This window comes from Balearica regulorum, chromosome 14 (assembly GCF_011004875.1).
Source record: "Balearica regulorum gibbericeps isolate bBalReg1 chromosome 14, bBalReg1.pri, whole genome shotgun sequence".
NCBI lineage: Eukaryota > Metazoa > Chordata > Aves > Gruiformes > Gruidae > Balearica > Balearica regulorum.
The window spans coordinates 15,943,706-15,966,449 of NC_046197.1; the positions used below are offsets into that span (position 1 = coordinate 15,943,706).

The window sequence follows — 22,744 nt, forward strand, 5'->3', positions numbered from 1 at the left end:
CTTGTGAAGCATTGGAGAAATGAGAAGGTGGGAATTAAGTAGATTGTTTGTTTGTTTGATTATTTTTATTTTACCACTGATGGATGTTATTAAAGACTTCAACAACAGTCAAACCTTGTTAAACTGAAGAGGACTTTTGCTTGAAGAGCCAGGATTTTACCCTGTAATAGTCACTCAAAGTTTGTTTAAGTTTGTTCTTATAAATATACGAAGATGCAATAACGGCACCACAACTGTCCCACCATTTTAATACTGTTATTAGTTCAATTTCCAAGGGAATTATGGCTGGAAGCAGTATGATCCAGTGTGGGATTATATTAAAACTGTTTCATTCCACAATGGTATCAGAATCCAAACTGTGCCTCTATTTGGTTTATTAATTTGTTTTTCTGAACATTTGCAGAATTGTAATATCCCAGTTTTGCCAAAATCAGACCTCAGTTTGGCAGACTTTTCTTTTATCAATTCCAGTTGTTCTTCCACAACCCTTTGAGGATTTTCTTCTTCGTGTAGTCAATACTCTGTGTACTCCATCATGCAGTCAATTAAAGGACACGTCAAATACATCTGTATTTAAACACGAACTATATTACTTCTCTCTTATTTTTGGTCCAGACTAGGTTTTGCTTTACATTAAGTATTTTGGAATGACAAATGCTTACAGTACAGTATAGCATCTAAATTGTAGTGGTTTGTGTGTTATGATTACAGCGTTGTCATGGTAATACAATTTTTGCAAATGAGAAGCCAGGGTTCACATATGTAGTTCTTACAAATCCTGGAAGGCCTAGTATGGGTCAATTAGTCATACATTTTATAGCATCCCACATACAATAAGCTTTCTTAAGTCTTAGTGATGCACAGTATTAAGTAGAATTAGCTGGGAATTCTTAAGAGAGTACTATTTTGTAAAAAGGCAAATGTAGTAGTGGATTTTAAAATACCTTTCTCCTTCTTGTTCAAGAGAATTGTCCTTTGCACGGCACCTAACACGTTAGCTCATTCGAGTCGGCTAAGCTGTGTCAGCGCACCAGCCCTGTAATGCACCGTTTGTAGGGAAAATGGGGTACCACACGTGCTACCTTCGGAAGGATCTTCAGATATGGAATGGGTTAATAAACATTCACTTTAAAAGACAGTCAATGGGAAAGTCAGTTTCTGAAAGTACACAGCTGAAAAATGTACACTTAGTTTTTATGGTTAATAGAATATCCAGGAGTGTTCAAAGGTCTGACAAAACAGCCCTAACGGCTTGGTTTCACGACAAAAGCAGCTGATGAACCGGGGCAGGGTGCTGGCCGTCTGCCCTTGCTGCCGTTTGCTTCCCTTGGCCATGCGGCGTCACCTTGTCCCCCCTGGCCAACAGCCCCTGCAGTCCCAGCAGGGAAAGGGGCTCCATCGGAAACTCTATATCCAGGCTGGAATGGTGCTGCAAGCTGGTGCCAGGGTGGCATAGAAATAATAATGCACAGTGCACAATACAATATCGGTTTTCTAATTAGAAATTTTCTTCTGTTGTATCTTTTTATTTTTCTTTTGGTGTATCTTAGACCTCATTAAATGCAGAAATCGCATTTAATCTAACCATGAACTTTAGCTGTTTTCTTACTTTCTTGATCCAGTAAAATTTGTTTCTGAAGTGTAATTGTCTCTTTAATAAGAACAGACTTTTAAGGGAAATGGGATGTTTAGTCAAGTGCCTGAACAAGTTGGCAAAAAAATTGCCCAAGCTTTTAATAAATAACTCTTGGCGTCTTTTTTTTCCCATGCATGTACAGTCTATGAGTCTGATAGAGATTGGGAACCCTTCACAAAGTCTGGAAAATGTGTGTCGCTGGGCCTACTTGCAACAGAAACCTGACACTGGGCACGCAGAATATCACGACCATGCTATCTTTCTCACAAGGCAGGATTTTGGTCCCTCTGGCATGCAAGGTAAGATGTACATCAGGTTTTGTTTTGCATTTGTGTTTATCACTTAGCAAGACCAGTCATGCAAAGTTTAATTGTGTATCTTTTGCTTAGTTTTGGTCAACGTTTTCTTTCCCCAAGAGCTCTGCATAGGGCCATTTTCAGTTAAAACTGTTTCATTTGTTATTTTATCTTTTCTCACTGGTGGGATTATTTATTGGATCATTTCTTTGCTCTTGCTGAAGCTGAGCAAATGGGATCCCTATGTAAAAGTCCTGAAAATGCCCAAAGATTAAAGAATTTATGTTTAAAAATTCTCCAAAGCTGTTGGTGTGTTCTGGCAGGATTCCCAAGAAATATTGTTACAGAGAGGTGTGGAACAGTAGGGCCAAGTGCTGTCTACTTTTTCCTTTATTCAGGGCTCTGCCTCCTGTGAGAACAGGTTTGTTCCCTGGAGGGGATAAATCTCAGAGCTTTCCCATTCCTTTTGGGTTGGCCAGATCTGCTCTCAGCACAGAGCTTTGGGGTTTTGCTCACACGTTCCCCGAGGGCTGGAACTGCTTCAGGTTCCTCGTGAGCTGTAACGCAGCAGCATGTGGTGTCCTTTTCCCCTGTTGCCTCATGCACTTGGGGAAGGCAATTGCAGGATGGTCCTAGAGACTGGTCACAACAGTTTTCTTGGTGAGCCAGGAGTATAGTTTTAGTTTGTTCAACAGGCTGGTTTCATCTGTTTCGTAGATGAGGGAGCACATTATTAAATGTTTGAGGGCAGAGGTCTCTTGAGAGGACTGTTTCAGCTATATTTGTGTCACAACAGAAGACACATGTTTGTCCTAGAGCTTCTCACCACATTGTCTTTCCATACTTGTTCATTTTCTGGAATACTTGGTATTTCTCACAGGCTACGCTCCAGTCACTGGAATGTGTCATCCTGTTCGAAGCTGCACTCTCAACCATGAAGATGGTTTTTCATCTGCATTTGTGGTGGCTCATGAAACTGGACATGTGTAAGTAGAAGTGTGGACATCCGGTGTCCTACCTTAAAATGTCTTTGGTACTGACAAATACCGATGACATCGGAAAGATGCAGTTTATGTTAAGAAACAATATTCAGGGTTAGCGCTGGCTTCAGGTGTCAGCTCTCTCAAGGCTTTCTTTATGATCTTGAGTAAGCTTTATATTTTGGTACTTTCAAATGGAAAAAGGAACTAATACCAAAATACATTCCAGGGATGCTGTGAGAGTAGATTGAATGATGTATGATAGTCTCCTGGTGGAAATGTAAAGTTCTCATAATGATGAAATATGAATTAATTGAGTCGGTGGAATACAAAATTCTTGAAAACAATCCATATTAAATAAGCACATCATGTCTATATGTTACTGCTGGTGAAGGATACGATAGTGTATCGAAACAAGATGCCAAGCACCAAGGTTACAACTGTTCTATGTATTTCATGTAAAAAATGCCGTCACTTATTGATGTGATTACAACCAATGACTGGGCAGCAGTTGTGAGAGCTCTGGTTTCTCCCAGAGCATTTTAGTTTCTGTGTTTGGAGAGAACACCCACTGATTTCCCATTTTCTCTTTGGTAGGACAACAGTTCCCAGAAGGCCTTTTCTGAACAGTTTCAATCTATTCTGTTTTCCCTAAGAAAACCTGCAGGGCGTTTTCTCTTTGTTGCCTCAGAATTATTAAGGGCTTTCAACAAAAAATTGCCAAACTTTATTGAATCTCACTGTAAACATATCTTAATTAGACAGGGATATAGAATTGATACCCAGATGGTATTTGATTCCAGGATTTTTGAATTAGGAATTAAAAGAATACACGGTGAGCTTTAAAAGAGATATCACTGACGAATGTTTGTAATCCCTCAAATCACATTCAGCCCCAATCTGTTAATTTGGTTTAAGTTATGGACAGATAATTGCCCATGTTAGTCAAACAGTGCTCATAGAAAAAATGCAATATAAGAGCCTAACAAAGGGAAGGAGAAAATATATGCATAATAAAGCCAAAAAGAAAATTTAAAATATCTGTAACTTGGGGTAAGTTTCTAGAAAGCGCCCAACACTTTCCAGGCTGTTTCACATTTAAACAGTGTGGAATTGCTACTGGGCAATAGCAGCAGCTACTCTAAACTAGCTTTCAGTTTGGTGTCTTTTTTTTTTTTTTCCATGCAAAGGACTTGTCTACAATTGCAAATTACTTCAAATCAAGCCAAGGTGTGATATTTAAAAGTTAGGTAAACTCCTGAATAGCTCCAGATTGGAGTATGATAAATTTCTGTTAATACTTCTGGAGGGTGGACTAGATCCTTAATCCAGAAATGGATTCATTTAGCTGTAGTTGCTCACAAATGTGGATGTGCACAGAAGCCCAAAGAAGGCACTTTTAATCTATTTTGAAGGTGGATTAAGCTAATCATACGAAAGTACTCTCCAGGTTCAATGCTTCTATGTGGGAGCTACTACAGACTAGTTCTATAGCTTCAGTATCACCCTGTCTTATTTCTCACGACTTTGCTCATGTAGACAAGGGCCATAGGACTTAACCTTGTTACAGTCAGCCACTGGTGACATTTGGGATGTGGAAACACTTGGGCACTCAGACTTCACCTGCAACGTGACTGTGCTGGCTCTCTCCTCTGCACGGCAGTTTAGGCATGGAGCACGATGGCCAAGGGAACAGATGTGGGGACGAAGTCCGCCTGGGGAGCATCATGGCCCCACTCGTGCAAGCCGCGTTTCATCGCTTCCACTGGTCTCGTTGCAGTCAGCAAGAGCTGAATCGATACCTCCAGTGAGTAGCTGTTAAGCAGCCTCTCTCCTTTGATTGGGAAGCATGTAAGAACAATTCTGCGTTTAGCATATTTGCCTTATCCTTTTGTTAGGTACTCAAATGAGGTTCAGTAAAACAAAGAAACAACCCCTCCCCACCATGGAACAAGATACTTTCCCATCAGTTGCAAATAATAATGCAAGTTCTCAATTAGTTTGATTTCAGTCCATTTTAAATTGTTCTCATTTCATTTACATCTATTCATTTTCTGGACATTGATAGTATATACGCTGTCCTCTGGGGGGTTATGAGAAGACACTATTACTAATCTCGTTGCTACCTTTCCTCCCTCCCTAATGTAACCGCTAGCTGGAGGAGTGCCTATGCTACCCAGCAGCGTGGTGTCTATCTCACAGACACCAAATTTTCAAGGGCCATTTGTTGCTTATGATACTTGTCAGTGATAAGATGGTGCTGCCTAAAGAGGAAATTCTGCCCTGGAAGTGCTCAGGGCTTTTTTTTACTTTAACAGATATCTAAAGAAAGAGCATGGCTCTAGAATTAGTTCTTCAGTTGTTAGTTTTCCTTTGTTACTTCCTGCAAAAGCTGTTTAAACAGCTCCATCCATGTCCCTTGCCTTCCCTTTGAACCTGACACTTCGGGCACTAGACCTGCGCTGGGGTCCCCTGACAAACTGGAGTTTATGACCATGGTTTTGCTCTTCCCCTTGTTGTTATGTGCAAGTTGTATGGAAAAATATGGGGAAACTACTAGGATACCTAGCAAAAACTGAAAATGAGTAGGAAAAAATGCAGCAAAATACATGAAGTAAACATGAGTCAGTCTTTTTTGTCAATATTTTTATTATCTTAGATATCTTAGGTATGGCAATAAGGAATAAAAATATTGTGAGAGAAGTGTGATAGTTTCACTTAGCAAGATCCTTAAGAGCATTAACCATTAAATAAAAATCATCTGGCCTGGAGGGCTGTTTTACATTCTTTTAAATACAGCTATTTTAAAATATCTTATAACAAAGTGGAATGATGGTTTGCTTTGAAGTAAATCTAACATCAAAATTATGCTTTCAACTCTTGGTATCTTCAAGGCAACCTGAATGATTGCCAGAATAGACTCGTGTATGGTGTCCTCATGTCCGTTGAATAACTCGGAGACATTTCAGAGATACTGTTGATGATGTTGGTCTTGTGAATTAACCAGTGATTATACCATGTTAACCATTCAGTAAATACTAGCATCAGTCCCCTATTCTCCACATGACTTGATTCAAACCTGATTCTAGTACAAAAGTCAAAATCAAACATGATTCTAGTGCATTACAGGATGTCCTCACGATTTAGGACAAGAGGAGAAACTCCCGAGTTCATCACACAGAAAGGAAACTTTGTACAAATTATGGATGGAGCTGAGAGCTATCAGCACAATCAGAGAGGGAACAAACCTGAGCATTTAGTGCAGGCAGAAAAGTACGAATGCTTGTAAATGAGTTGCTGCTTCTCAGCAAGGACACGGGAAGTGGTAATCTCGGATGGTTACCCTGGCTTCTGCTTCTAAACTTCACTTGAGTGACAGTTGCACGCAGCAAGAAATTCCACAAATGGAAAATTAATTAAACTTTCATTTCTTCTTGGTCTCATGTGGATTCTTCCTTTGATTCCTTTCACATAGGGAGCCTGGAGACTGATAGGAATTTACCTGGAAGCTAAATAGAAATTATAATGGAAGGACTTTAGAAAAAAAATAAAAAATATAGATATATATATAATCCATTAAAGGTGGATACAACATGATAAAGTTAATGTGAGCATAATTGCAATATTAGCTGCTCTTCATGACCAGCGCCTGAGAAATCGTAGGCTCTGTTTTGTTTGGAATAAAAAGGCAATGAAACCACAAACACTGTGAAAGACTCACAGCCCCATCTGTTACTGTAATTTTTGCCTGTTGCAGTTCCTATGATTGTCTGCGTGATGATCCCTTCGAACATGACTGGCCTTCCCTTCCACAGCTGCCAGGAATTCACTACTCCATGAATGAGCAGTGCCGTTTTGATTTTGGTTTGGGCTACATGATGTGCACAGCTGTGAGTACTTAAGTTTGGCTTCTGCTATTTCTCATCCAGGAGTGTTGTAAGTGTCTCTGAAATATCTTTAATAGGGACAGTGTAGTGAAACCCACAAGGAAAGATGCTGTGCCCATTTAGCTAGGAGCAAGGAATAACAACTGAATGTTGACAAATATGTTATTTTAAGTATCTCTGTCTTTCTTTTTTGAATTGGAGTTACAGAAATAATTATTCTGTAGTTTCATAAATAGCTGTAGACTTCAAGCAAACAAGCTTGCTGCATTATTGAGCCTCCTATTGTTGGCAGCTAGTTATTTTGCTACAAAACTCCTACCGAGATACGAAGGAGAGAGATTTGGTGGCACATCTTGCAGTAATGACACAGGGCAGTATGCTTTCATGATCCAATTTTATGGAAAGCGTGATGCATTTTGATGCCTAGCATCAGAAAATAAGTGTTACAGTGAGTAGAGCAACTTGCAAGGACTCTTAATGACATGGTTGGATCTCTTGTACCAGGAAAACAAGAGGCAAAGTTTAAATTTAAAGCAAGGCAAGATTAGTGCAATTCTCAGTGGATTGGCCTCAGAAAGCAGAGTCTTCTGCAGCAGGGCTGTGCCTCCCACCTCCAGCTCCTCAAGTGGGACAAAATATTAAATGGAAAGAGATGTTTTCAGCTGGTGTGGCAGCTGTTAGCAGATAACATTTCTGCTTTGATTCCCATCTGCAGGAATATGTGTGCTGAGTGGTGTCTCTAGATAATGGATGAGAACCTTTAAAGCATCAGCTGTAGTATTTATTGTGTCTTGGCACAGTTCCCACTGATGCTGCCTTGGGAGAATGTCCCAGCCAAAGAGAGTCTTTTCTTACAGCCATTCTCCAGAGCCTGGGAGACAGGGACTTTCTATTCTTCTTTGTTCAGAATAACCAAAAGCATGTCCAGACATCACGTTTTAGTATATTATGTGGTGGGTGGTTCTCATCCTTTCCTATACAAGCTCTTGCATTTTAGGTAAAATGCTGATTTATTAATTGGATCGGGGTCCTGAGCTCAGATTTCCATCCTCCTAAGAAGGTGATTGCAACAGCTGAGCTACAGTCTGAGCAGCTTGTTTCCCTCTCCCATGAGTACTCGAGGATTTTTTTGTCTGCCAAATGAAGCTGCTCCATTTGGAGGAACTGTAAGAAAAGGCAGCGTGTGTCTTACTGTCTGGAGGAACACGGTTCCCCCTTGCCCAGTCTGCCTTTGGTCACTAGTGTAAAAGTATTTTTGCCCGACCTTATTCCATCAGAAGTGAGTGGGATCTCACTTCAGAGTTGCTGATGATTTTGCACAGAAGTGCAGAGATCCTCAGTCCACAGACACCGTGTTCCTCAGGAATCGGTGATAACAGCTGGTGGTTTCCTTTCAGCTAAGAAAGGAAAAACCCCACAATGCTGCAGCTTCTATTGCAGTTTCCAGTGGGAACTCTCTCGAAACGTTGTCCACTCTGATTTTTCTTGTGTTTCAGTTCCGTACATTTGACCCCTGCAAGCAGCTGTGGTGTAGCCACCCCGAGAACCCCTACTTCTGCAAGACAAAGAAAGGGCCTCCGCTGGACGGGACCATGTGTGCACCAGGAAAGGTGAGAGCGGGTGCTGTGTGTACCTGCACGGTCACATGCGTTCATGTGTGTTTGTGTGCAGCTGGGGATGTTCTCCTTAAAATCAAGAGGAACAAGAGAAGAACCTATCTTGAGGACTTGAAGTCCACTAAGATGTGGGGCAAACACATGAGTGCAAGTAAGGCTGTTGAGCAGGATGAGGCGAGGAGGCAGGGGCCAGGACTGGTGTGTCCTACCTGGCAGCTCTGTGACCGTCGAACCCTGTCCTGACGCAAGTCACGGAAGTGTCTGCAGGTTGCCCTGTACTTCTTGGAAAGTCTTTGCGGCAGAGCCAAAAATGGGGAAATTTCCCCTTGCCCACAGCTTGTGTGAGGTCGGGGGGGTTGTGTTTGTATCGGTGATGTTGTAGTGATGCTGACTGGCTTCCCTGGGGCTGGGGGTGCAGACAGCAGTGAGGTCCTGGAGAAGACAGCCAAGCTGAGGCCGCTGTGGCTGCCCCGAGGGACAGGATGGATGTGGGAGTTGAGTGCCAGCTAGAGAGAGCCAACATGACGGCAGAGAGGGACTATGAAAAGAGAAGGGCAGATTTGCAGGGGTGGATTTGCTGGCTTGATGAGAGTCAAGGGAGACATAAGGAACAGTGGAGGGAAGGTGTGAGATGGCAAGGGCTCAGACAGCTCCGACCCCTCAGCCACCATGCTGGACCTGCTCCAGGTCTCAGTTACCCTTCTATGGAGGTCACGCTGTGCTCATAGCGGATCTGAACTCCAAGTCCTTTGAAGTCTGCTGAAAAAGTCTGGCTTCTCTGGGCTTTGGATGCAGTGACTGAGAGGGAGAGGAAGATGTCGCTACTTGGAAAGTTGTTTTGTAAAACCCAATGGACGACATCATTTATGTGATAAATGAACTGTATTAGCAGCTGCTGTTATGGTTTGAAATGTCTTTTTTATGAAAACGTAATGCTAAATTAATACCCTAGCAAGTCATGCTCTATATAAACCCTTCCCTTCTGATTTTCTCATCTTTAGATTATTCCTGTTCTAACAGCTTTGTTTCTTGTTTAAAAAAAAAAAGATTTTTTTTTTTTAAATTACAGTCCAAAATCTTAAACCATTTCTTTAGATTCACTTTTCTATATCTTGATTTTTGCATTACAAATATTCATGAAACTCCCAGAAAAATACAGTTATATTCTATTTTGTTGCATCACCCTCTTCCCCAAGCCATTCATTCATATTGGTATTTGAACAGAAACGAGAAGAAAAAAAGAACTTGTAACCATACAGTTAAGGATCTGTCACTGCTTCCATTATAAACAGTTTGTCAGGATATTATGCAACTCAGCTGTAAAAATTTTCTCTGGACTGGAACTTGGGATCTAAGGCTTCAGCAAACTGAGCAGACAGCCAGGCTTTTTACTTCAGGGGAGATGCAAGAGAGTATGTGCACATTCTGAAGTTTCAGTAGATGATAGGACTATGACTGTTTTATTCCCAGAGGAGCTGTCCCAGTTTTTTGATAAATAAACTTATTGCAGCCTTCCAGGAGAACCTGAGAAAATGATATAAAATGAAAACCATTTTGTTAGATAAGGCTCAGCAGTCTGAGCTAAACATTTTTTTTTTAAATAGCATGAGTTATGAAGGTTGTACTACTGACTTTGTATATCTGAGCTCAGCATTTGACCAGTGTATTTATTAGTTGTTGGTGGTTTTAATATAGGCACATCAGATCAGTCCTTTTCCATCTGTTCCTTTCCTTTTCATCCCTGCCTTTGATTTGGCCTTTCCCTGTTCACTCTCTTCGTCGATTTGGACAATACCAGAGACACTTCCCTGAAGGATGAGGACTGTTAAATGCATACATCGCCCAAAGCTGGGACTCGGTTGCAGTGTGGCAGCCTCCTTTAAGATACATCTCCCATGGTGCTTCATCAGCATATGACGAAGAGGAAAATAACTTCAAACTTGATCTACTATTTTCTTTGGAATAATGCCAGAAAAGCAAAGAACAGAAACATAAGCAATTAAAATGTTGATTCAAAAAGATCCATTTGTTTCCCACTTTAGAGACTCGCAGTTTTCATGATTTCATCCCGCTAATTCCCAGGGCCTATTTTAAGCTCAAACCAATCACAACACTGCTGATGTGTCAAAGAAACATCCTGGCTTTGCAGCAGCTGAGCGGACCGAAAGCCAGAAATGAAAGCGATGTTCGGGAGGCTAACACGGCGTATGGTGTGTGGATGTTCTCACCTAAGCGTGCTGTTCAGATAACTGATAACTGGTCTCTCTGCGTTCCCAAACTTAGCAGACGCTATTGCGGAGAATCCAGTCCAGCTGCCTCCTTCCTAACTGACGATCAAGGGGCGAGAACACCTATGGGAGACGTGAGATCCGTAGCACATTTTAGCACGTTTTCAGCAAACACGCTGATAAGGGCCGTGTCTCTGCACACCCAGGCTCTGTCTCGGACCTAGGCACTGACCCGTAGAAATGAAAGGAAGGTTACACTTCCTAACGGATGTATGCATACATATAGATGTATATTTAAGTAAATATATGTAAATATATGTAAGTTCTTCTGTGCGTGTGGTTATTTGAAATAAGCTGCCAAGAGAGCGAGATTCTGCAATTTCAAAAACTTTTTAATAAGTCTCCTTGTGCAAATGGAGACATTGAACAACCATTATGTTAATTGGCAGCAAACTAATCATTTGCTGCATTTGGGGATAGAAAAATAAAATATTCTCTTGGAGCATCCCAGCCAGAGAAGAAAAATACTATTTTGGCAGAATCCTAAAGGAAATAGAATATTTTATATTGCTCCCAGCCTTATTTTTTTAAAACTAGATGGAGTTTTCAATAGCAAGAGGGAAGATTCTGTCAGTTTTGCGAAGCTTTGATGATGCAGCAACTTGCAATTACTTCTGTGTCAGAATGGTCACATTAACTTCCATGCAATAACTCCAGTGTGTAAAGTTAAGCACGTGGAGGGTCAGAGCCTTAATTTGAAGTCAAAGACACTCCATAAATCGCTACAGTAAACTACGCAGATGAGGCAGAACTGTGCAAAGCCTAACTCTGCATAGCATTCTGTGGATTAAAAGAAACGTATGCTTTCAGCTGATAATTTATTTACTTGTATACAATTCTGTCAGCTCCACCGTTAGCCTCAGGCTTCTGAAGCCAGGCAACCTTCAGAAATAGATCATCGGGTTTTTTGTTGTTCCGTTTTTTTCAACTATTACTCTTCTGGGGAGACATTTATATCAGCTGAAGTAGCTAACTGCTCTCCACAGGACGGAAATGAACCCCAAAGTCATTCATGCAAGGAGATCGCATGCTCGAGTCCATCTGCTTGCTGCAGTGAGTACCACAAGGTTTGCACCACCTGAGTCTCTCGTGTTTTGTTTCCTGGAGAGAGGTCAGAGCCTGGTACCTGCCCCTGCCAGCCGAGCCGATGTTGCTCTTGGATTTGGCTTGTGTACCAAGGATCCAGCACAAACCAAGCAGGTCTCCTCTTTGCTTGCACCATGCTAATGAGACGATCTGAGTCAAACTTGGAATGGTTTTTTAGTCTGTCAGGAAAGGAAGGGAATGATTAAATATTGACACAAATAGATATTATTGAGAAGAAAAATGGACCAAGAAAAAAGGTTTCTGAAAACACTAATGTGTACTCAAAGCAATCCAGATAATTTCCCACTGAGAAAGCTGACCTCAGCTTCTCTCAGAGACAGGAGACAGATGGGGAAGTGTGTGCTGTGTTAGTCACTACAGAAACAGTGAGAATACTTGATTCTCCACTGAAGAAACTTTTACTGGCTCAGGCTACACTTTAGTGTTAGAGCTTTCAGTTTATCCCTTACAACTAATTATTCTCAAACAGATGGAGCAGAGTGGGCCAGCCTGTGTGTGATGGGAAATACAAATAAATAAGTAACCCTCTCCTGATACGATCTCAGAGCAGGGGGGAGGGCTGAGACCACCAGCCGTGATGCAGCACGAGGGGCTAGCTGGCAGATACCTGGAATGTCAAGCGAGGAGATAGGGGAGGTGCCAGTTCCTGTCGGATATAAAATAGGTAGAGATGATACCCACAGAAGATCTGCAAGTCTTTTCTTGAAGAATTAACTTGCAGATGCATTAAGCCCACAGGAACACACTGGCTCTTTTTTTGGCGTCTGCAGCAGTTGTTTCAAAGAACTGCTGAAAACAGCAGTGGAATGTTTTACTGCAAGAGATTTAAGCTTCCTCTCCTGGAAATTGCACTTGTTTTGGACTGTCCTGTTTGCCAGAAAAATAGGCGAGACTGCAAGAAGTCATCTTGTCTTCCACTAAGAAAACAATTTGCATTTACCCAGGGCTTTTTTTTTTTTTTCCTCATTACAAAAAATATAAAATATTGCTTTAATATGCTTCACTCTTTAAATGAAACCCCCTGTTTATAAAGGGAATAGTGGTTGAAATTGGCTCTTTTCCACCTCATTATGTAGTTAATGTAGTAGCAATAGGGAGGGTTGGCTCTAGCTTCCTTTATTACACTGGAGATTGCTCCATCTCTGGTTTTTCCTCCTCACACATTTTCTTGCATGGGTCTGCACAGAGAAGACTCCATTTTCAATAATTTTGTTTTATGTAGGCTCCTGTCTTTTAATCCGCAACCAAAAAGGCAGAGCTGGGGATGACTCATGTTACACAAATGCCTGTCTCCTAGTAGCTCTGCCTCAGCTTCCCGACAATCGGCGTATGACCAGCTTCTCCAGTAAAAATCAGTGCTGCTCTTTCCTTTACACAGCAAAGTCAATAACACTTTTCCATGTTTACTTTCCAGTTTAGGAAAGTAAACTTTGACCAGTCCTAGTGTCAAATAGGTGGTTTATTAGTGGTTGTTACAAACCCACATCCCCCTATTCCTGGCTAAAGAGAATTGGGGGAAAAGAGATTGGAAAACACAACATCACATGTCTCTCTCCTCTGCGGAGTCCAAGCACTGGATCCTGGATCATCGCATAATGAACATACGCTATGTGGCTCTTGAAACAAATTCAGTGATTGCTGTGGAACTTACACCTGAGGGATGCAGAAACCTGATAAAAGGATGTTTAAGCAAGAACAGATCAGGAGCTGTCACATCTCATCTGCTTCCAAGCCCAGCTGAAATTTGTATTGACAAGCTGATGCATTGCCAGCTTCCCCTGCGTCTCTCTGAGCGGTCCCATTGCCACACGGGGCCTGACGACTCAAACTGTTCGTTCAAACAAACCTCTCTAAAGCCATCAGTAAACAGTCCCTGAAGGGTACAGCGCTGAGCTTCAAAACTGAAGAAGGCAAAGGACATATTAGCATTTTGCATTTCTTTCATGCCTTGCTGAATTATCCCTTGATCTGTCAAACAGCTAAGAAAAATCTGCCCATTACAGCTCCGGAGCAGGATTGGTATAATTGGCTTTGTGGTAACTCATCTATTTCATAGATTTTGACTTTGAATATTTGAAGTCATGAGAAAGAATGAATACTTGAAACCTAATTTCTACTGTCTTTTCTACTCCTTGTCCAACCAAATCAGCACCAAAATAAATTACATGAATAAAGAGCCAGTCATTGAACAGATTAGCCAGTCAGTAAACTGTGTCTTGTCACCATTTTACTAATGATTCTCTCTTTAAATTCAGCATTATTAATGATTATCCATCACTTTTAAATATTTCTTCCAGATCACTAATCGCTCTATGCTTAAGAACGCTCTCCTGTTATATATCTTCTGATTTTGTTTTTGCTGGCAGCATGCATTTAGCCATATGCTCAGCTTGTGCTGCCTGCCAAATTCCTGCGTTCCAGGGCTTGTTAAGCTGTGTAAAATGTTGTTGTTGACTTGAATGTTAAGGAAAGTAAGTGACTGATTGCACTTGTTGTTACAGCCATCTGTGCGCCTGAGCCAGAGCTCTTATCCCGACAGTAACCGTTAAGGCAAACTGCGACAGTCTAATGCAAAGTCATTTGTTGGGCTGGAAATATTTTCCAGCACCCGCGCTTCATCGGTAGAATTTTATAAAAGCAGAAATAGTACCAGGAAGGGCCTGAATCTGTGAGCCTTGAGAAGAATTCATACTGACTTCAGCTAAGAAAAAATTCCTTGATTAGGGACTGAAGGAATTGGTGGAAAGGCATTGGCAGGTTTCTTTAATGAGAGTAGACAGTAGAGAGTATCAGAGGTGAAGCTATGAAGACTCTTTAAAAAATGTGTAAATACCTTATAGGTTTGGAGAATGTGGCAAATTGTGTGTTTCAGCCTCTGTAGAATGACTGTATTAAAAATCAGGTAAAAGAAAAGAGAAAGCCTAGTAGGGCATGATTCATTGCGCAGAGCGGGACTGTCCAGGGCTGCTGCCTGATGAATGCTTCCTGGTGTTTGGGTCACGTTTAGTACCAGATCTCCAGGGAGACTGCAAGAGTTCTTTATTTAATAGCAATAATGTCTCAAATATGAGTTGGCTTTAATTTCATGCCACTTCGCTGATCGCATTTGTTGCAGGAATATGTGTGCCGCGTTAGGAGCTGCTGGGGAGGATGCTGCTGCGATGGAAGCTCTCACCACCGCTGCCTGCAGCGGCTGCCTGCAATGGCAGAGGCAGAATTTTACCTTTAGCCTCCAGGATTTGGTACTCTGTCCTTTTCCCTCAAGTGAATCTGTGTTAGTTATGTTGAAATCACCGCTGCAGACACGTGGTGAAGGCATGTAATGCTGAGAGCAGTTTAACATACTTGGTAGGCTTGAATCCGGCATATACGCGTGTATTTAACGTGTAAGTTCATAAAATCTGAGTGAGTTTGGGGTCATGGGCATGCTCTGAACATGCATCACTATTGGAGAGATGAAAAAAAAAATCCAGAATTTGTGCCTAAAATGAAATCTGTTGTACCGCTCCTCCTCATGTGATATTATTTAATCATCTCATCGTTTTGACATCTAATTTTGTCTTTTAGCATTGCTTTAAAGGTCACTGCATCTGGCTAACACCAGACATCCTGAAGCAGGATGGACACTGGGGGGCATGGAGTAAGTTTGGCTCTTGTTCTCGCACCTGTGGCACCGGGGTGAAGTACAGGACACGGCAGTGTGACAATCCACAGTAAGTATACATCCATCTGTATGGTTTTCTGATGTGGAGGGAACGAATGGTGAGAATCCTTGCTAAATTACTAGTGCAGTAATGCAGTAAAGGGTGTTGAGTGGCAATTGTTAAATCTGGCCTATAGTATATGTTGTCAGAAATTCTACTTTTGGCCCTTAGCAAGTGATGAATCTTTATTTCTCAGTTTATCCATCCATTAAGCTGGTTATACAGTTACAAGGATATTGCAAGTGCAATTACATTATTGCATAAGGCATAAATAAAGGTTTAGGGCCCTATTTATGTCTTATTTTAGTATGTGAGTATGAAATACAGGCAATGTTTTCCTAGATTTTTTTTTAAATTCATATACCTTTATAATTATTTTTTTTAATCCATCTTTTTTGGATAGTTCAACAAGAACTATTCAAACTGGTTTCATTCCAAGCTGGAACAAAGCTCCAGAGATCAGAACCTTCCCCAAGTTAATTTTAGTAATATTGAATTGTTTTGCTTTGACAGCATACATGGCTCACTAGATAATGTAGAATGACTTAATTTCAGTAACACTGGAAGTATAATATATTTAATATATATTGGTATGTACAAGTGATATGAAATGTATAATTATTGCTATCGTATTGCAATGTCATAAAATGTCAAGATCTGAACAGCAAGAACTGAAACAATAGTCAGAATTAAATTATTTTACCAGACAGAATATTTTTAACATTGACTTTCTCAGTTTGTGCTGATAAAGTGATTGAACTTGACTAGTTGTCATTGATTAAAAAAAACCCGCAAGTCTTATGAAACAGCATTTTCTGATGGAAATTGTTCTGCTAAGAAAAAATTTACCAGTTCTCATTTCAGCCTTTATTACATTGGCAACACGAAAGTGACCTTTTTGATTGTGGCCGCAGTTTTAGTTGTAAAATCTGTTTTCATGTAGGAAAAGCCTAATGCACTATTATTTCAAATGTTTTCTGTGTTTCCTGGAAGAGGGTGTAAACCCCGCTACACCTCCTGAGCTCTGCGTTGCCAGATCCAGCGGTGGCCCGATGCAGGTCTGCCTGGGGGATGCAGCACTCAGCTGGGCTGTTTCTGGATCTGCTGCTGCCTTAGGGGTGAATGTGAAAGAGTCGCTTCATCTGCTCGTGCTTTGCTTTCCTGGGCTGTACCAAGAAAATGGCTTTTCTTGCCTTTGTCAAGTGGTTTGAGGCTTTTCTTGCAGAAATTGCTTGTTAAGAGCTGAATAGTGACAGCGGGTTTTTAAAGGAAATATACATATTTTCCACACCAGAAATACATCGGTGGCTTCATCAAGTGCGTACTGACACGACTGGGAACTAAATTACTCCTCAAAGGATTTGATAGGCGCTTGATTCGTGCATTAGTGGCAAAACTAACCATGGCTTTCTGTCCTCCCCGCAGTCCTGCCAACGGAGGCCGCACGTGCGTGGGGCCGAGCTACGAGTTCCAGCTGTGCAACACTCAGGACTGTCCTAAGGACTTTGAAGATTTCAGAGAGGAGCAGTGCCAGCAGTGGGATCCTTACTTCGAGTACCAGAACGCGAAACACCACTGGCTGCCCTATGAACATGTCGATGGTAAGCGGTCCTTTTTTCCTGTGAAAAGTAAAAATTATATAAGGAGGGGTAAAGCTTCTTCTAGGGAAGTCATGCCTGACAAATCTGTTACGAGTTTTTGGGAGGGATCGGTGAGTATCTGTATATGAGTGATCCAATTCATATAATGTACTTGGATTTCCAAAAAACTTTGGACCCTGTTCCCCAATAACTGCTCTTAATCTGCGTTATCGTGAGATAAAGGGGACCGGTCTTGCATGGGGCTGTGTGTCTCACAAGGATGGGTGCTGAGGACATGTGGCAGGGTGCTGGGAGAGGGAGTAAACAAGGTGACAGAATCTGCTCAGGGTACAAAATTACTCAGACCAATTAAAATAAGAAGGCCCACAGCGAGAGCTGCGGAAGGACCTTGTGACACCGAGTGACTGAATGTGGCACAAGAAGTTTGGCATTGAGAAATGCCAATAATGGATATGGGGATAAAAAATGGTAAATGTGTATATGTGTATGGGTCTGTACACAAGGTGGGCTTTGAAGAGAAAGGTGTGGGAGCTGGGGATAACTTTAGAAAAATAGCAGTTCAGGGACTGTCTAGAGAGGGATGGAGAGCACTGATCCGCCTCGGAATACCTGCGTGCCATGTCTGCATTTTAAACACTCGGGCAATATAGCTCAGGTTGTGCCCATCTCGCTGCTGCCCCCATTGCTAAAAAACCCACAGCTGAACTCAGAAAGGCCCAAATAAAGCAAACACAAGCAGTGACTTCTGAATAAGGAGAGTTTAGATAAACTAGGACTTTTCACCCTGAAAAAGTGATGATTTAGAATAAAAAGACAGAGTTACAGAATTGTGAGTGGCATGAAGAGACTGAACATGCAATGATTATTCACCGTTTCTCATAACACAAGCCTGGGAACATCAAATAAAATTACCAGGTGCCAGATTTAAAACAAATAAAAGGAAGTACTTTTCCACGCGGCATATAATTAAACTGGAATTTATTGCCATGGGAAGTTGCAGATGCCAGAAAGTTTTCAAAGTGATGTAGAGAAATTCCTGAAAGTTCTATAATCCATTAAGAGCTATTAAACACCAAGTTCCAGCCATGACTTAGGAAGTCCCCAAGCTGCAGTTTACAAGGAACTCGGAGAATATTCTGAAAAAAGTATCAGGTTCTTACATCTTCCTGCAAACACTGCTGGTAGGTGTTGGGTTGGACGGGTGCTGGGTCTGAACCGGCACGGTCAGTCTGATGTTCTGGCATCTCAGCAGAGATCACCTCCCAGAACAAAAATGTTCATTTTCCTGTAAACGCCTCTGCTTAACTGTCAACGAAAGTGCAGCTGGTTGATTTGGGCCACGAAGGCTGTTGCCGTGCTGTTGCCATGTTGTGTTGAAAACATGCCGAGAAGAGGTTTTACCAAACCAAAAAGCGAGCGGCAATAATTCTCAATTTGTTGGGCGAGGAGAGCAGGCGGCTCGCTGTGTTTAAACCTGGTGACTTCATTTGAATGGTGGGTGCTCCAGGGCAGGGTTGGCATGGCAGGGGGCAGGTACCGGGCACCCGAGTTGTCCTCAGCCAGGCACCCATCTCTGGGAGGAGAAGGGTCACTTTGGGTGAATCATTTTGCATTCCAGTGAGAGGATACACTGCCAGAAGTTAATAGCAAATTCCTTGTAATTAATTTGCCTGAATTTCTTCCCAAACAGTTCTCAGAGTTCCCTCATTCTTTTCATGCCATCTTGTGCAATCTGGGATTTTCAGAGGCGCAGACACAGCCTCACAGCTTAATTTTGTGAAATAGCTTTGCTGGCACAGAGAGAGGGGGCGAACACTGTGGCCCGCAGACCTTTGCTTCTGCTTTAGCCCTTGGAGCACTCTGCTGCAAAGACGACTGAAACCAATCAGATGTTTTTCTATTAAATTCAATGGCTTCTGGGTCAAAAACCAGCTCACTGATGTCTGAGCACTGATCGCTGGGCACCGCTGGTTTCCTGTATAACTATGGCATAACTGCAGCCACCTTTAATGTTACATTTACCTGTGCAGGGTTATTAGAGGGAACAGCTTTTGTGTGAAAACAAGGCCAGAGGGTGGCTTATGCTTGAACTCTAATAGATTTTAAACTCCCTTTTGTAAAGATGAGGCATATCAGTGGCATACTTTGTGCAGATAATGCAGTCATGGCTCAAAAGCGACATAAATCCATACACTTCACACGCAGCTCAGCTGGACGTGTCTGGCACATTGTGTATGTGATGGGGACAGAGAGGAACATCTCATCCCATGGCCAGAGAAAAGCCATCAAGCTGGGGTACACAAGCTTGAGCACCCCAGTGCTGCACCGTGCCATGACCTCTCTCCAGCCCCGAGTCCCCTGAGCCCCCCGTCTCCCAGCCACCCCTGTGTCCTGCATCTACCAGGGCGGTGTAGAGTGACATTGGCTATTAGCTCCTGGCGCCAGTTAAATGAGAAGGAAACACATGGGGAGTAGGGAACGAACAGGCACATGGTCCATGCTCCTGCACCTCTACTATTCCCAACACCAGTGAATAGAAAGAAAATAATTCTTTGCAATTAACAGGGTCCAATTTAATGGCACTTGCAAATTTACTGTTCCCATGGAGCAATGGGAAGAGAACACTGTCTAAATTAAAGCCCTTGTATGGAGTTGTTGGCAGCCAGTCAGACCTGATATTTTCATTTAATCGCGTGCAGTGAATGTATGGTATGCGTGGGGTGGGTGTGGGTACATGCCAGGCATGTGCATGTACACACCTATGTCTTGTGCTTAGTTTAATGTTTCTACTACATGCAAATCCATTAGGTCCATGATTATGATGATCTTAATAGTCCCCTATTAAGAATCTGCATAAGAAAGTAAAGTACCTGTTTTAATAGTCTAGACCCCACATTTCTAGCATGAGATGTCTGCATTGTTCAGGAGCAGTAACAAAGGTCTCTGATGTACCAGTACCCAATGAGGCCATGAGGACATCAATAGCAATAACAAGGACTTTATTAAAAGAGGGCAGAGGCCATGGAACTGTACAGGGGAAGAACGCAAAGGGCCTGTGAAGATTTATTTTAATTGAACTGCTATAACGGAAAGGTCGTTTTTGGTTTAAATGGTGGGAAAAGAGTCCCGGCTTTTAATCATGTTGAAATAGCAGAATCTTTATTTGTTTCATCTAACAGAAAGGCCATCTGCTCTTCACTGCCAAGGAAAGCATAGCCCCTATTATAGGGCTGGGGACAGCAAGAGATATGGGCAAAATGAAATACATTGGTGGAATACAACTTTATTCAGCCACTGTCTAGTCATTTCAGCTTTATTTTTTGTTCTTAGCTCATTGGAACAGATTAGGAGAAAGAGGTACGCTTGTCTGGCTGTTTGTGCATGTGCTAGCAGTAAAAAATGTTTTTTTCTGAATCCCTTTGACATCTCATCTTGTTTAATGGTTTAAACTATCATAAATACAACAATGAAGGAGAATTAACTTTATGTTTAGGAGGAAACAGTATGGCCCAGCTGTCTCTGAAGGCATTTTGGACGCCAGATTCGCTCCAGCTGCTTTTAATGACAAAGTGACTTTTCCTTTTTTCAGATTTAAGTGCAGTGCAGGAGAAACCGATGCAGAAACCTGCATCTCTCACAGGTAGTCCTGTAGCAGACTGCAGAAACCTCTGCCAGATTGCATCATCCGACAAAGGATTAAATAGGTGCCCCCCATCAAAGTAAATGATCTGTTATTTTTAAGACTGTCTCCTAATGATGACACATGGGTGCTTTATGATTCAGCAGTTCCCAAATGATCACACAGCCTTTGAAAGGGGATAAGCACCAATGATTTATGGGTACCATATTGTGTTCCGTGATGTATGCAAGGGTGAAGGGATTGCTAACGCGATTGAAAGTGCTATTCACAAAGTCAGCAACTAAACTGTTAGAGCTGAACACGCACAATTTGGGTCATTTTATTTTCCAGCTAAGGAAAGGTGCCACCTGTATTGCGAATCAAAGGAAACAGGGGATGTGGTGTACATGAAAAGGATGGTACATGATGGGACCCGCTGCTCCTACAAAGACGCTTACAGCATCTGCGTGCGGGGAGAATGCTTGGTAAGCTTGTGAAGGCTCGTTCCAGAGCTTAGTGTTGTGAAAACAATTAAAATGGTAGCTTGCTTTTCTCTCCAAGAATGACTGTTTCAGTAAGTATAATAACACTTTGGGCAATAAGGAGATTTCATTAGGATTATTGTCACAATATTATGTGTGATATTCACAGTTGCCTTCACATTGCATGTGACTCAATTCCAACAGCGCCTACCTACACAAGTAATATTTAATGCAGTATTTTAAGATGAACTATTACAATTAGCTTTCAACGAAAGCTTTTCCTGCTGAGGTTTAGTGGGGGTGGAATGTACAATGAAATAGGAACATGCAGCAGCTTTCAAGGAAAGTGGTGTTAAGATACGGCTGATGTGCATTCTCTCTGTATTTGATCATGCTATTTTTAAAAAATCAATGACAGTTCCTGTAAGTTGGGATCTGCCACGGGTCATCTTTCGACAGAATTAGAGGCTCTGACTTAGCAAAGCACTGGTGGAGGTGCTTATCCTCACATAGATGCCTTGATTCTCCTGGAATTTAAGCACCTGCTTTAAGATAAGCTGAGGTTTAAGAGCTTTTCTTTAACCGTGCTGCTTTCCTTCAGTAAGAGGACCACTGTGAAGCATAATATAAAAATATAATCACCAGATTGACGGCTGTTACAGGGACTGGAAGTATTAAAATCTGTTTAGATGTTGATCTTCCAGAAAATATTATAATCTGTACTTCTTTGCTGAAGCACAATTCTGGTTTTGATATCTGAAGTGAAGGCTCATTTGAATTGAAGCGTGGATAAATAAGGATGACTGTGTTTCTCTTTTGTGCACAGAAAGTTGGGTGCGACAGGGTCATAGGTTCCACGAAGCAGGAAGATAAGTGTGGTGTTTGTGGAGGAGATAATTCCCACTGCAAAGTGGTGAAAGGAACATTTTCAAGAGTACCAAAGAAACAAGGTCAGTGTGTTTTATCCTGGGGAATTCAGGGTATTTTTGTTTGACCTCTTCTGTTTCATGGAAAGTACTAGAGCAATCACAAATCATTTACAGCATCACTAATTCCAGTAAACTCTCTGGACTTCACATGAGATGTGTCTAGAATTTGAAAATAAGACTTTTGTCCAGCGGTCAGTTAATACTGCTGATATCAGAGCTTGTGCATGCCTAGAGGAGGCCTTCAGTGCTCCTTGTTGAAGAGCTCTGGGCTGATTTGTGCTGCTGATGTCACTCAGAGTCACTGGAGTCCTGCAATAATAAGTCATCATCACTCACCGTCAGACGGGAGCTTGGATGGTCTCTCTCTGTGGGTGTGTATGGCACTCAAAGCCCATTTTATTCTGAAGCAAAGTCTGTTGATGGTACTTAAGGCATTTTTCTTCTGACCCAAAGCCCTTTGTCCCTGTTGTGTTCCATCACCTCGCACAGAAATAGGGATGGGAATGATACTGGATTAGGTTCAGATTGCTGTAATACACACTGCTTTTAGAAAATAAGATTTATTTTAAAAACTAAGACAGACTCTTCCTGTTTGTGGC

General features: G+C 41.8%; 2 protein-coding genes across 5 annotated transcripts in view; both read left to right on the top strand.

Annotated features, from left to right (window-relative positions):
- HNRNPH1 (heterogeneous nuclear ribonucleoprotein H1) overlaps positions 1–22,744 on the top strand; it is a 301,642-nt gene that overhangs the window by 255,363 nt on the left and 23,535 nt on the right. The window lies entirely within an intron of this gene.
- Positions 1–22,744, top strand: part of ADAMTS2 (ADAM metallopeptidase with thrombospondin type 1 motif 2) — a 264,477-nt gene that overhangs the window by 222,661 nt on the left and 19,072 nt on the right. For all 4 annotated transcript variants that reach the window (XM_075766937.1, XM_075766936.1, XM_075766938.1 and 1 more), the window contains 9 exons: positions 1,779–1,935; positions 2,813–2,918; positions 4,576–4,719; positions 6,670–6,802; positions 8,296–8,409; positions 15,378–15,523; positions 16,940–17,115; positions 21,086–21,219; positions 22,043–22,166. In XM_075766937.1, coding sequence (XP_075623052.1) covers positions 1,779–1,935; positions 2,813–2,918; positions 4,576–4,719; positions 6,670–6,802; positions 8,296–8,409; positions 15,378–15,523; positions 16,940–17,115; positions 21,086–21,219; positions 22,043–22,166 — 1,234 coding nt within the window. The remainder of the gene's footprint in view (positions 1–1,778; positions 1,936–2,812; positions 2,919–4,575; positions 4,720–6,669; positions 6,803–8,295; positions 8,410–15,377; positions 15,524–16,939; positions 17,116–21,085; positions 21,220–22,042; positions 22,167–22,744) is intronic.